The following is a 14,993-nucleotide window of genomic DNA, read 5'->3' as shown; positions in this document are numbered from 1 at the left end:
AGGCGAAAACAAAACTTTAAATGTGAAATATATATAATTTATAATGAAGGATTGAATACTATTCCTTAACTCAGTACTGTTTGTATCCAGCAGTTATCTTCTAAAAAGTTTCTAAACTGTATGAATGTAAGGAAATAAATGCGTTACATTAATGAACTCACGTTGTAACATTTATTCCAGAGTATTGTTTTCAATTTCACTAAACAAATAATCGCTAAATCTATTTAGAAAAAGGAACAAATGATAAACTGCACAAATATGAATCTTTAAACTTATCAGAAAACCAGTCATTGTTGCCAACTTGATTTCCTTTTAAAATAGCAGTATAATGTGTTGCCAGTATTTAGATTCAACTCGACATAGAAAAAGCGCATTAAAACCATAGAGTTAATATTAAATTCAAACTTTCAAAACGAACTTGATTATATAGTTTCTATAATAATTCTATCATATGCTAATAGTTGTATTCCTAATTAATATTTATTAGAAAATTATTATCTTTGATTGTAAACATTAACATAGTCACTGAACTTACTGATACAACAAATGTTCAAATTGTATAAAGTATTGCCGACATTTAGGGGCAGATGTTGCAAATGACTGTCAATTTAATTTTATATTTCAGCATTATATGTCAGCATAGATAAACGAATAAAAAAATAATTGTTCAATGGAAATTTTATTTTAAATTTTGTATATAAATATCATAATAGAATTATGCCGTAAATTATGTTTAGTGAAGTTTTGAGAAAAAATTATGTTTACCAAGATGGATGCTGGATATAAACAATACTAACATTTTATAATATTTAATAATTCAATTAACGTTTTTTGTTTGCTATATTTTATTAGAAAATATATATTTTTAACATTTTAAGTTTTATTAATACATTTCGATAAGTATTAAAAGTAATTGAAGAGTTATATTACTATTAAAAATAGTTGTACATTTCACTGAAGTAAGTATAAAATTTATTGTTTCTGCGACAATATGAATCAGAAATATGTAATTTTGAGCAAAAACGTGAATATTGTTTTGCTTTTTTAGTTAGCATTACGTATTACCCTAAAATAAAATTAAATTTCAAATTTGAGAGTATTTTGTGTTATTAATATCGAAATATATTCTAAAACATATTTTAAAAAAGCTACCTAACTAGTTATTTTTCATTAATTTGCTATCCTCATCTATAAAGAGCTACTATATACGTATTTGTTAAATAAATAAGGCTATATTAGGTACTGAAGAACGTTCTAACATAAAAATAATTTGGCAAGTGTCCTGACCCCCGAAAAAGGTTATCAACACACATAAATTCGAATGTAATAAATTTCTTATTCACAAATTAATTATTATCAATCCGTATTCAACTAATAAAACACGTTTCATTTGCCAATTTTGTTCTTATTTGCATGATTTAAGAAAGTGATACCAGATAAGTGTATTGAGAAAATTTATTAACTTGAAAATGCATAGTTTGAAAGTGGTTGAAAGTAGAGAAAAACCAAGTGAGTATTAACATGATTATTCATTATAATATACAGGGAAAACATTTGAATGTTTATTTGAAATGCATGAACTTTGATTTTAAGAGCAAAAATAATTGTTGAAATCAATTTGGAACAGATGATAATAATTCGGGCAAATATAACCTCAAAATGCGAAACCAATTCCTATATATTGTGCAATCGTGCTTAATCGATTCCATTCGAATTATTAGTAATTAAAAAAATAGATCGAGTGACATTGAATGATCATCATTCGTAGTAGTAGCAATTATTCGAAATATATTCACATCGGAATGTGTTTCATCGAAAAATATACGGGGTAAATTGAAATCCAATTTTTGATCAATAAATAGTTATTAAGAATCCAATGAATAACATTTTTTTCCAAAAAATGACGTTTATATGTACTACCGAAAACTTGTCCTGTTGATTAAAATTATAATTACATCGTAAAATTACGCTTCATTAAACTTTATTTAATTAAAAATTCGACATTGAAACATTTCACCAATTGAAACAAAAAACTTCATCGATAATACCACGCTGTGATAAGTATTCCAGCCTTCACAGGTGTCCCAATGCAGAAACGAGATTTTGAATTAGTTTTAAAAATAATATTTCAGTGAATTTGTTACTTATATAACAGTGTTAAGTGGAGTTTAATCAATATGATAATGAAAATTAGTAAGTCATAACATTTTTTTTTTGATATTTTTCCAAAACTTTATCACGCAAACTTACAGGGTGGAAATTAAGTAATACCCTCAATGTATTATGTGACTCGTCGCTGGTTTTAATAAGACAATAGTTATTTGAAATATATTGGAATTCCGAGGAGAAAAACATGAAGATCGGTCAGAAAATTTAGTTTTATGAAGGATGACTTGATACAAATGTACAATTATGAATAATTATATTATAATAATCGAATGTTAATTCCTGAAAGTGGATATTCCTTGTACGCCAATGTGAAAATATTTCATATGTTCGATGTAATTTTCACGCATTCATAATAACATACCATTCTAGTTACCTGGTAAAAGAGTTATCGTTTGTTCTCAGCAACTATGAAAATTCACATGAGCAGAACGTTCATTGTGAACCGAAACGTAAAAGGTATTTATTACATATTTCACCTTGTAATACATTTAAAATAACACACAGTAGATAATAGGTAATCTAAAATCAAATCACAACAATTACTATAATTCGATATGTGCTTAAAATAAGGATTTGTGGCCATTGCGTCTCGGGAATAATTAAATTATAATATATAAAAAAATTATCGTAGAAACTACATGATTTAAACTTGGTATTTTTCCAATAACAGTCTTACAATTAACATCATAACAAAGAAAACCCAAATATGCAAATGGAAAACTCAAAACATGCCCATAGATACGCAAATAATTTAGTTAAAGTATGCACAAAAATAAAAATGTTAGAAAAAAAATTCTCATACATCGATATATTGATTAATTTTATTTTTTATTTTTTTACATAGGTATTAAACTAAACCTAAATATGGGTCGTTAGTTGTATTTAGTCTCTAAAATATTAGCTACTTGTGTAAGAAATTTGAACCTACAACTTTTTCCATTCAAATTTTTGAAATTCTGGAAAATTTTGCTCCCGTTTTGCACGTGTTTGCAATTGTTTTATTAGTATTCTAATATTTGTTATTGTTCTAGAAACGTAGCTACTGTTTTTGTGATAAGACAGTTTTTAAGGAACTAAACTTGTCCACCTCTATAACTGAGTCGCATGATATGTCCTTCCCTTCTGGTGCGATTCTATTCGAGCAAATTTTCAATCTACAAAAGAGAGCTGTTAGATTTTTAAAAATTATTGAATCTTCCTTCCTTAAACATATTTGAATGCGTTTGCTTAATTCGTAAGCGCGCTTCTTTAATTTTAAAAGTATTTATTAGTTAAGTGCTCAATACTTTACCATGTAAAAAATGCACAATCATTTGCCAATTGAAATCGAATCTATAACATATTTACTGGAAAGTGCCTTCTACACTATAAACCACTTTCATTCTAATAATATTTAATTCAGAGCATGCTAAGCATTGGTTTAATGTTAATATTGATTTTTAATACAAATTATTACCTATTTTAGGATTGCCGTATAGTTAATTTTATTAATTGATTCAATATTGACAATGTATACGGGATGCCCCACGGCGAGGTAAAACTATGTGTATATGGCAAAATACTTATAGTAAAATCATGATAATTTCAACGCTTTAAGGTTTTCGAATACGATCTTTTTAACTAATATATTTTCAAAGATGGCCGACTTCCGGTTCTACCGGAAGTCGACTACAACTTTGTTATTTTAAATAGATCACTCTGTATGTTAATACATATTTAAAATCTACGTGAAATTTTAGTATACATTTGTTTAAAAACTTTTTTCGAAAAATGTATACTTTTTGAATTATCAATTTTTTTGTAAAAAATTTGACAGTCGCAGACCCTTATAAATTATTTTTTTACGATGATACCCTTAAATATATGAAAATGGTTTCTACTCGGTTGCTTTTAGCAAGGTCAGACCTATATGAATCTAAGTTGAAAAATTTTTCATTTTATACAGGGTGTGTATAAAAAGTGTTCAAAGTTTAACTTCATAAATATCAAATTTCTTTATTTTTTTAAATAGAACCACCCGGTTTTTTCTATTTTAATGCATTCAGGGGTAAAAATCAGGCAAATTCATGTAACTGTCCTATACCTAAGTCTTACCGTTATCTAGATATTAAATGTTTTCTTATACATTTTTAGAGATGCAGGTGTGGTCTAAATTTTATTTTGACCCGTTGATACAAACACTAAGAAATAAAAAAGTATTTTTCTTTATCTTGTCAAGGTCTGTGAAAAAAATCAAATCAAATTGTATTTACTAATCTTTTTTTATTTATTAATGTTTGTATCAACAGGTCAAAATAAAATTTAGACCACACCTGCATCTCTAAAAATTTACAGAAAACATTTAATATCTGGGTAACGGTAAGGTTTAGGTATAGGAAAGTAGACAAGAATTTGCCTTAATTTACCCCTGAATGCATTAAAATAGAAAAAACCGGTGGTTCTATTTAAAAAAAATAAAGAAATTTGATATTTACGAAGTTAAACTTTGAGCACTTTTTGTATACACCCTGTATAAAATAAAGAATTTTTCAACATAGATTCATATACGTCTGACCTTGATAAAAGCAACCGAGTAGAAACCATTTCCATATCCTTAAGGGTATCCTCGTAAAAAAATAATTTATAAGGGTATGCGACTGTCAAATTTTTTACAAAAAAATTAATGACTCAAAAAGTATGAATTTTTCGAAAAAAGTTTTTAAACAAATTTATAATAAAATTTTACGTAGATTTTAAATATGTATTGATATACAAGGTTTTCTATTCAAAATAACAAAGTTTCATTCGACTTCCGGTTCTACCGTCTTTGAAAGTATTCTAATTAAAAAGATCGTACCCAAAAACTCAAACGTAGAAATTTTCATCATTTTACTATAACTATTCCGCGATATACAGATAGTTTTTACTCGTTGTGGGACACCCTGTATATGTAACGTATATTACATCAAGTTTGGATGGCATTGCGTTTTTACGCGATGGTCAAGTCAATATATTTTATTTAAACATAGAAGATTTTTAATATTTATGTGGTCACTATAAGATGTCGTTAGATTATATAATTACGTTATAACTTGAGACAGAATGTCCCTTAAGTAGGAACTGAATAAATCAATCGACTTAATATTATAGTTGTCCCAATATCAATTCCTGAAGACAGTTATGCGAGGAACAATCAATATTTCATAAATTAAGAAACGAAAAATAATGTTTACTCCCAGCATAAAATTCGGTAAAAATCTAACAAACCGTCAGTCCACGTGGACTTATCATCTCCACTGCTTACCAATCGAATCGTAAACATGAATGCATTTCTATTAGCCGAAGCTGTCGGAAGGCGTATGTACACAATTTCTTCGAAATATTCCTGCCAGACAGCTTGCGATATGCAGTGGCGTGGCATAGTGAGATTTAATTCATAAATTTCTTTAAATAAATAGAAAAATGGCGTTCTTTAGACAATGGGCGAATGAAGACAACGAAATTGCACAATTCACACTCACAACTTTTAACCATATACTTTACCAACAACGAATTTTCTTAAAGTCCACTCCCTCACTTATGAACTTTTCTGATTTTTGTACTTTTGTATTTTTTATAAAACACAAAAAGTAGTTTCATCAAATAATATAAAAATAATCCTAGCTTCCTATTTAAAAAAATATTGGTGACGTCATTACTTTAAGAAATTTAACATTTTTTCCTTGAATTATGTTGGTATTTCAATTTGCGATTAATTATTATCATTCTTATTACAGAAAAATGGTTTGGAATTCGACACATTCAGTATTTAATGTTATTTTTTATCGTTAATGTAGCGTACGGGATCAGATCAATACTAAGTATTGCTATTTTCCCAATGACAGCTGAAGTTCCTCCACATAAAGGTATCCCAGTAAGTATAAACACTCATTCTGGTATTGGGAAATTTCAAGAAAGCATATTTTCTTTATATCGTATATTCTGTCTGTTCCTCCTATTCTCCACGACGAAAAGAAACTGGTAAAACATCCATTCAAATTAACGTTAATCAGTGGGGATGTTCCAGCTTTCGAAAAATCGATTCAAGTTGTAACAGAATCGATTATTCTGGAATCATTACAATCAGTCAAGGATTTGTTTGAGGTTTTTGCATACAATAAATTATCGTCCTATTATATTATTTTTAACGCATCCTTTGAAATAAATTTCCCCATAAATCTGAATAAATAATAATCTGACGATGCAAGGTGCGCATAACCTCAATATACCTCACAGATAGTACTCTTCATAGAATTAAATACAATTTACGAGATGTTTAAATCTGTAGAATCTCGTTTTAACGTTATTTTTTATAAGCTCTATTACTCTTTAGGCCAAAATACTAGTCTATATATATAAATAAAACGATAGAAATAGTTTTTCTCGGTTTCCTTTGTTTGAGTGACACCAGAGACTCACGGCATATTCCTGTACCTTTAAGTTAGAGAAACGTTTTTGTCAAAATAAGACGCGATTATAAATTTTCAAGTAAAACATCGAATTTTTCGGTTTTTACAAATTATCTCCGAAACTAGTAATCCGATTTTAACTTTTAAAACCTCATTCTAAAGATATTCGCATTCACTAAAAATTATCTCTGTAGAAGATTTCTGTAATCGCAATAGTTTCAAAGTTATAAGCAAAACAAGACAAATAACTACGTGTATAACACAGAATATTTTGCTTTGAGATATGGCAACATTGACGTGAATATGTCAAAACTGACATTGTCAACATAAAGTTTGACATTTTTAATGCTGATCGATAGAACGAGTTGTCATACGATTGAACGTACTTAGAACGAGTTGTCATGCTGTTTGAGTTGTTTCCAGATACTTGAAACACATTCATGTCATGTCTTTCAAATCGAGCGAAATCCAACAAAAGTTGTTCGCGTACAAAGCATTTGTTTTTATTTGTCTATCTCAAAACTTAAGTACCAACCCTCGTAATACATAATTAGCATTCATTGGGCCATATATCAAAAAACAAGACACTGTAATACATCCTGTAATTCTTGCACGTGGAAACACGTCTTAAAACCCCCCCTCTACATCTAAGGCGTGTTTCACATTCGTATATTTATTGATAGGAACTGAATCGACCTCGCCCATTTCCAATTTTTTCCATTTGTAAAATTTCGTACGATTCATTTTGTTGTTTTGTAAATTTTTTACCGCTTATTGAACATTATTATTCAAGATTGTTGGAATGTTTAACTGTTGATATAATTTTCAATAATAGTAGACTCATTTAATTATACGTAATTAAGTGAAATTAACTCATATGTTAATTTTCACAATGATAATGAAATATACGTTTTAAATAAGAAGCAAATTATATTACGAAATTATATATTCATATAAATATAAACAATAAAATAAAAATATGATTATGAAAATATTTCTTGTCTAATTAAGAAATTCAGTGTAGTCACAATATTAGATTAAATCCCACTATATATGCTATTATTATTCTTGTATACGCAGTAGTGTTGTGAATTGTCTAACCAATAGGCTTAGTAAATCATCGTCGATTATTGGTCATAGAATTAATATTAAAGATAAATCGAGCGAGATCGGGAAGTTGTTGCAGGTTTTCTACGGTTTCCCTGTAACCTGGTGAACCAGTTCACCATCAAATAGTCGACGACTAATACGTCAGAAAAATATTCATATGAATCAAGTCAAAATGTCTGACAACTCAATAGAAATAATCGTTATGACTAATATTCCAAAGGTCGGTCTTTTACAAATTGGTAATTAAAAAAGAAAATTAACTTTTTACTTGTTTATATTTTATTTACATGGTTAACATCGATATATTTAGCAAAACTCTTTTGTTAAAAATATCGATATACCGAGTGTATAAGCTACAAAATCCAAAATTAATATTAGATTTATTACCGAAAAGCTCATTTTTTGCAATATGACATTTATATGTTCTCAAAAGTGACGTAATATTTGGTCATAATTAAAATAACACTTTATGAATCGACGTTTCGTTAAATATATTATCATCATCAGGGAAACACACAAACACATATAGGTATTAGAAACCGAAGCAACATAAACGTACTTTTGAAAAAGTACTAGCTAGAACCTTAAGACTTTTATATCTAAATAGTATCAATTTGAAGTGGCATCTTACGTTAACAAAGAATAGTTTCCGCATATTATTATAATTAAAATAAATTTTATGTATGACCGTTTTGTATGTAGTTATGTTTTTCAGACATATCCAGAATGGGTAGAGCACAAAAATATAATACTATCTTCATTCTTCTGGGGATACATTTGTTTCCAATTATTTGCGGGTCAGATAATTAAATATTACGGGCCCAAATGGTTTCTCGGGGTAGCGATATTTATAGGATCTCTATTTTGTGCTTTGATACCTCTTATTGGAGGGCAAATGGGTTACGGAGGGGTGATATTATGTAGGATAGTTACAGGATTATCCCAAGGATTTCTTTTTCCTTGTACACATTCATTATTAAGTTCTTGGACGGCGTTGCAGGATCGAGCGAAATTTGGAAGTTTCGTTTACGCAGGTAAAGAGAACTGTAATGTCAAAGTAGTAACTAGCTGATGTTGTCATCTAGTGGAAATTTCTCTAAACTATTTGTGATAATTTCTTATAATTATTTTATAGAATAAAATTTATTAATATTATTAGAAATAATAAATTCATATAATAATCATCTAGATCTATATTTTCAAGAAATAATACTATAATCAATACTTTACTCTTTGTCTATGGTTAACTATTTTATAATGGCGACATCTAGTTACATTAAATTAAGTAATGTTGATATACAGGAAACTACAATTTCGTGCATTGATTAATAAATGTGGTATATCGTTGGTATTTTAGGTGGTAATTTAGGAAACGTAATATCAATGCCGATAGCAGGTTTAATATCAAATTCAAGTTTTGGTTGGCCAGCGGTATTTTACCTCTACGGAATTTTGGGTATGGCATGGACATTTTTATGGTTTGCATTTGGATCAGACAGTCCTTCTAAACATAGTAAAATAACGGAAGAAGAAGTTAGATATATTGAAGAAAATACTACTACCAACAGTGACGATTCTGAGAAAGTAAGTAGATATTGTAAAAAAATTAAACAATATAGCGAATTTTTGAAAAATAATGTTAATCCAAATTAACGACTATACGATGCAACTATACGCCATCTCCACTTCGAGTTACGAACCTATAATTCTGTCGAGACGCTAGAAAACTGTGAAAATATATTTACTACGAGATCGGAGTTTCTACTTGCATTGGAATCCGTTCCAAATTAACAATTACAATGACTTAATTGTGTATCGAATGAAATTGGAATAAGCGAATTTATGTTGAAAATGTAATAATAGTGGTAATCTTTTTCTAAATCAACAAATATTTAATAAAAATAATATTTGTTTATAATAATTAATAATAATTATCTAATTTTGAGACATTTATAAATACGTTCCATGTCGTTTCAAAGTTAGAGGTGATCTAATAATATGCTTCTAGGACTTTCGATAAAATATCGACCAAATATTAAAATAGATCGAATTGATAATTAGGGAAATTAGCAATATTTGATATAATATGTTTCTACATAAAAATATTATTAAGATTGTAGATGTTGATATTTTTCATAATAATATGAGATGTTTTACATCGTTGCCACGTTATAATTATTTTCCAGATGTTAGCATAAAGAGATAAAATTTCTTATATATATAAAGGGACTTTTGATTTGATGGGCGAGTTATATATATAAATATGAAATTTGTTACAGGTTATACCTACTCCATGGAAGGCAATATTATTATCGCCGCCATTTTGGGCAATTCTGGTGTCTCATTGCGGTCAAAACTTTGGGTTTTGGACGCTGCTTACCGAGACTCCATCTTATTTGCATCTCATTCTTGATTTCGATCTCAAATCGGTAAGATTTTTTCAAAATTGTATATAATTATTCATCGAATTCACCTACATAATGACGTCATACCCAATAACACACGAAATGAATCAGAGGGGTAGGAAGTTAATTTCGAAATGGCTACTGTTACTTTGTCGTATCAATAAATGTTTTCACTTATCGAATATATTGTTTCACGTCCTTCAGAATATGATTCAATCGCTAAAGTTGTAATATTTTCAAAATTTTTTCATATACTGATATTTAAGAGAAATTTATTTGTCTTTGTAATTATTTTAAGTCTCTTTTGCATTAGATTTTATAACAGGTAAATAATTGACGTTTCGATTTTCATTGTAACGACAATTTTTTACCTATTATGAAATCTAATACAAAAGAGACCTACAATCAAAGCAAATATCATTTGTTTCTTCGACTCTGTGCATTTTCTAATAAAAAGTGGAATATAAGATTTACTTACACATTCCCGTTGCTTGGATTCTTAGACATAACCAATCTTAACGTATACAAAGATAGGTTATGTTGTCAAAAGTATTTGAAATATTCGAAATTTTGTAAAATCAATGCTCAACATCGAATTATCGTTTGTGTGAGAATCATTTTCGGGAAAGTTTTATTTCAACTCTGCTAAATTGATATATTTTAGTCATTTTACTACCAAAGTGCTTTATCTCTGGTATCAATATTGCTTATTTAAGCTTCTAAATGTTAGTTTATTTAATATTTTTTGAAAGACAGATATAAATTGACGTTTTTAACATCGAGGACACTGGCATCGATAATACGCCATGTGATTTCCAGTTTCCACTGAGTAAAACTTAGTTTGCATTTCTTTTTAGAGTATGTTCTGTGGCTACCATTTTGAATCTGATATTCACCAAATGCATGTCTTTGTTTGAATGACCATTTTAAAACATAACCTCTAAAAATCCTTGCAACGTCAACGTCCATTTATTTTTACAATAACATGACGTAGTATTGAAGTGGCCTTTACGGTTTTGATTATTTAGACTTGATTTTCCTGATGTTTCTGTTAAAACATCAATACCCACAAATCTTCAAAAGCTTTTTAAAGGATAAAAAAGATTATGTTGTTTTTGGAGTTGTCGATTTTAACTGGAATCCAGCCAAGATACGCAGATGGTCATGGTCTTTTTCAAAATGGTGGCACGCATGTTTGAGTCATTGAAGATGGTGTATTTTGACGTTACTTTCAGAATAGTACACTGTCGTCGTTGCCTTATTTAGTCAATTGGATTCTAAGCCTTTTAATTAGTCCAATAGCCGATTATCTAATTATCAAAAAATACGTAACTTTGGGACAAAGTAGAAAAATATTCAACAGTATCGGTAAGTAGTATAATAGTATATAATAACCTTCATATCATACAAGTTAAAACTAGTTCAAGTCGATATAAACTTCTGTCAAGTTAAACCGCCGAAATCGGAGGATTGACATAAATCTTAACCTCAAAAAACGTAAGAATTTGATTTTCTTGATATTAGCTGCTTCCCATTTACATTCAAGTGCGCTGAGGCACTCAATTATACTCAGATAATGACGTCACATCCATGACTGTTTGCAAAAATTTATTTGCTTATTTTGATAACAAGATCTGGCAACGTGATGTTCTTAACCTCACTTTCAATCTGAGTTTTGATGTAAATGGAAAGCAGCTATTCGTGTTTTCGTGAAAAGTCATATTTGATAAAATACAACTAGAAGATAACTTCGACATTTTCGATTGTTATTGATATGGGATTTCCAGCAAAAGTATACATAATAGAGCAAATCACTTTCAGACCATGAACAACTACGGTTCTGCATATTCTACAGCTTATTGAGCATTATTTTAGAGTAACGATCCTGCCTACTCAGCAGACGCACAAATGAGAGGATCTATCGTACAGTACTGAAGCCAGTTGTCACTTATGCTTCTGAAACCTGGGCAATGACTGCTAGAGACCCAACTTTTGGGTGAGGAAAGTACTTGAGCGTATCTATGGCTCAATTCATGACCAAGAATAATGGCGCTGTATGTAGAACCCAGCCAGAGATAAAGAGTGCGAGACTAAGATGGCTTGGTCTAGTCGAACCGACACCGAAGGGTCCAGGAGTCAAAATTGTATACCGACAAAAGCCGGAAGGCTGCAGACTACCAGGACCTAAAAGAACTAAGCGTTCGAAACTGGCGGAGAAAAGTACAGCATCGAGAAGAATGGAGGACAGTTGTCCGGGAGGCCAAGGTGCTTCAAGGACCGTATTCAAGGTCCGAAGTCCAAAGAAATGGTTGGATTAAAGCTTAGAAATAGGGGAATTTGAGGGAACCATACTAAAACATTGTCAAATTTGCACAAAACATTTTAGCTTTACTTGGTTACTAGAAATACAAGTTTGTAGTTTAATTCGAAGTTATAGAGGGTCGAAAATGGCATGAACTGCTTCGAGAGAAGAATGGTAAGGCCCTGCTGTTTTTTTGCTCAACTGGGCGGGGGTACGGTCGTGCCCAAGATAAAACACTCAATAATATAATGATGAAGAAGTATATATAAATGTAAATTACAAACAAATTCAAATAGTCTTCGTGGTCCCTTAATTATTAATATTTTGAGAAAATCATATTATTTGCCTATTATCTAATTTGCTTGACCAACTTTTATAAGTTATCAGATTTGTCAGTCTTTCGTAATGAAACTTTTTGATTTTTGGTTTAGAAGATTCTTGGTTTTTAGGATTATTCATACCAGCTGCTGCTCTCATTGCACTAACGTTTGTTGGGAATACAAATGCAACCGTAGCCGTATTATTATTAACGTTAGCAGTGGGATTTAATTCCGGAATATACTCTGGTTACAATGTAAACCATATCGATATATCTCCTATTCATGCTGGAACATTGATGTCTATAACAAATACAGTTTCGAATATATTCTCGCTGATATCTCCTTTGGCGGTAGATGCCGCTGTGTCTATTACTGGTTATAAAGAAGTGAGTTCCATCTCTCCTTAAGTGTCTTCATTATATCCTCGGATGTGTCTCCATATATCCTTGTATGTATCTCCATATATCCTTGAATGTGTGTCTCCATATATCCTTGATATGTCTCCATATATCCTCGAATGTGTCTCCATATATCCTTGAATGTGTGTCTCCATATATCCTTGTATGTATCTCCATATATCCTTGAATGTGTGTCTCCATATATCCTTGATATGTCTCCATATATCCTCGAATGTGTCTCCATATATCCTTGAATGTGTGTCTCCATATATCCTTGTATGTATCTCCATATATCCTTGAATGTGTGTCTCCATATATCCTTGAATGTGTCTTCATATATCCTCGAATGTGTGTCTCCATATATCCTTGAATGTGTGTCTCCATATATCCTTGAATATGTCTCCATATATCCTCGAATGTGTCTTCATATATTCTTGAATGTGTGTCTTCATATATCCTCGAATGTGTGTCTCCATATATCCTTGAATGTGTGTCTCCATATATCCTTGAATATGTCTCCATATATCCTCGAATTTGTCTCCTTATATTCTTGAATGTGTGTCTCCATATATCCTTGAATGTTGTCTCCATATATTCTTGAATGTGTGTCTCCATATATCCTTGAATGTGTGTCTCCATATATCCTTGAATATGTCTCCATATATCCTCGAATGTGTGTCTCCATATATCCTCGAATGTGTCTCCATATATTCTTGAATGTGTGTCTCCATATATCCTTGAATATGTCTCCATATATCCTCGAATGTGCCTCAATATATCCTTGAATGTGTGTCTCCATATATACTTGAATGTGTGTCTCCATATATCCTTGTATGTGTCTCCATATATCCTTGAATGTGCTTCCATATATCCTTGAATGTATCTCCATATATCCTCGAATGTGTCTCCATATATTCTTGAATGTGTGTCTCTATATATCCTTGAATGTATCTCCATATATCATTGCTTTTCTCCATCATTCTAGATGGGTATCCTCCACAATTGATTGTAAAGTTAAACTGGTTTAGTTGTAGGATGAGTAAGAAAAATTCAATTTGTTCTAGACTCAAAAGCAGTTGTGGTCGTTCGTTTTTTGGGTGGCCAGCGGAACTTACATAATTTGCGGTTGTGTTTACAACGTATTTGCTTCTGGTGAGGTTCAACCTTGGAATAATATTGTGAATGATAGCGATCTAGATAATACCAAAGAAGAAAAATCCTCAAAAATTGAAGAAATACAAATGGAAAAGACAAAAACGTGAAATTTTCATTGTGATTCTATTATTATTGATATATTTATATATAGAAAAATTTTTTTAACCAAATGAATTGAAAAATAAAAAAAAGTTGAATAATTTGGAAAATTTTTTAGTTTAGAACTGTTTATGCATGTTGAACTTGAATTAGACCATCGATAAACTTGTCTTTTTATATTTTTGTTGTTTTTAATAAAAGGAGTACTGAAAAATGATTTAATTTCACCATTATCAACAATTTTTCAACCCTTTCACTGCGACGCCCTCTTATCGTCGAGCCAGTAAGTAATGACGTCAGAATTTACGGCAACTCGATTGATTGTTCCTATTCCATTCGGCAACCTTACAATACTATACCCTTACCCAGTAGATACACGAGTTGGTTTCTCGAATCGATATTGAATCTATTCGGAATCAATTGGTAATCGATTTTTAATGCGCATGCTTATCACGAACCCTTTCGAGATGTTGATTTACTATGAACGTGATCGATGTGACCCTCGAAAGCAGAGCTGTTGCTTGAACCGAGCGAGGTAGTAAAATGTTACTGGAACGCAAATGTAGGCAACCCGTAATCCATCCATTTTCATCCTATGGCGTTATATG

The 14,993-nt window shown here is 30.3% G+C and overlaps 1 protein-coding gene across 4 annotated transcripts; it reads left to right on the top strand.

The window, feature by feature from the left end:
• The first annotated feature begins 940 nt into the window (after nt 1-940).
• Nucleotides 941-14,599, top strand: LOC130896842 (putative inorganic phosphate cotransporter). Of its 4 annotated transcripts, none has more exons than XM_057805178.1 (9): nt 1,387-1,509; nt 2,253-2,625; nt 5,925-6,061; nt 8,422-8,740; nt 9,064-9,290; nt 9,986-10,135; nt 11,347-11,479; nt 12,863-13,119; nt 14,196-14,599. In XM_057805178.1, exons 2-9 carry the CDS (start codon nt 2,577-2,579, stop codon nt 14,391-14,393), a joined length of 1,470 nt encoding a protein of 489 aa, XP_057661161.1. In that variant the 5' UTR covers nt 1,387-1,509; nt 2,253-2,576; the 3' UTR covers nt 14,394-14,599. The 4 variants fall into 4 exon arrangements, with proteins under 4 accessions (XP_057661163.1, XP_057661162.1, XP_057661161.1 ...); XM_057805177.1 differs by lacking the exon at nt 1,387-1,509 and adding an exon at nt 1,862-2,193; XM_057805180.1 differs by lacking the exons at nt 1,387-1,509; nt 2,253-2,625 and adding an exon at nt 941-959.
• The last annotated feature ends 394 nt before the right edge of the window (nt 14,600-14,993 follow it).

Source organism: Diorhabda carinulata, chromosome 7 (assembly GCF_026250575.1).
Source record: "Diorhabda carinulata isolate Delta chromosome 7, icDioCari1.1, whole genome shotgun sequence".
NCBI lineage: Eukaryota > Metazoa > Arthropoda > Insecta > Coleoptera > Chrysomelidae > Diorhabda > Diorhabda carinulata.
This window is presented reverse-complemented; position numbering and strand designations above follow the sequence as displayed.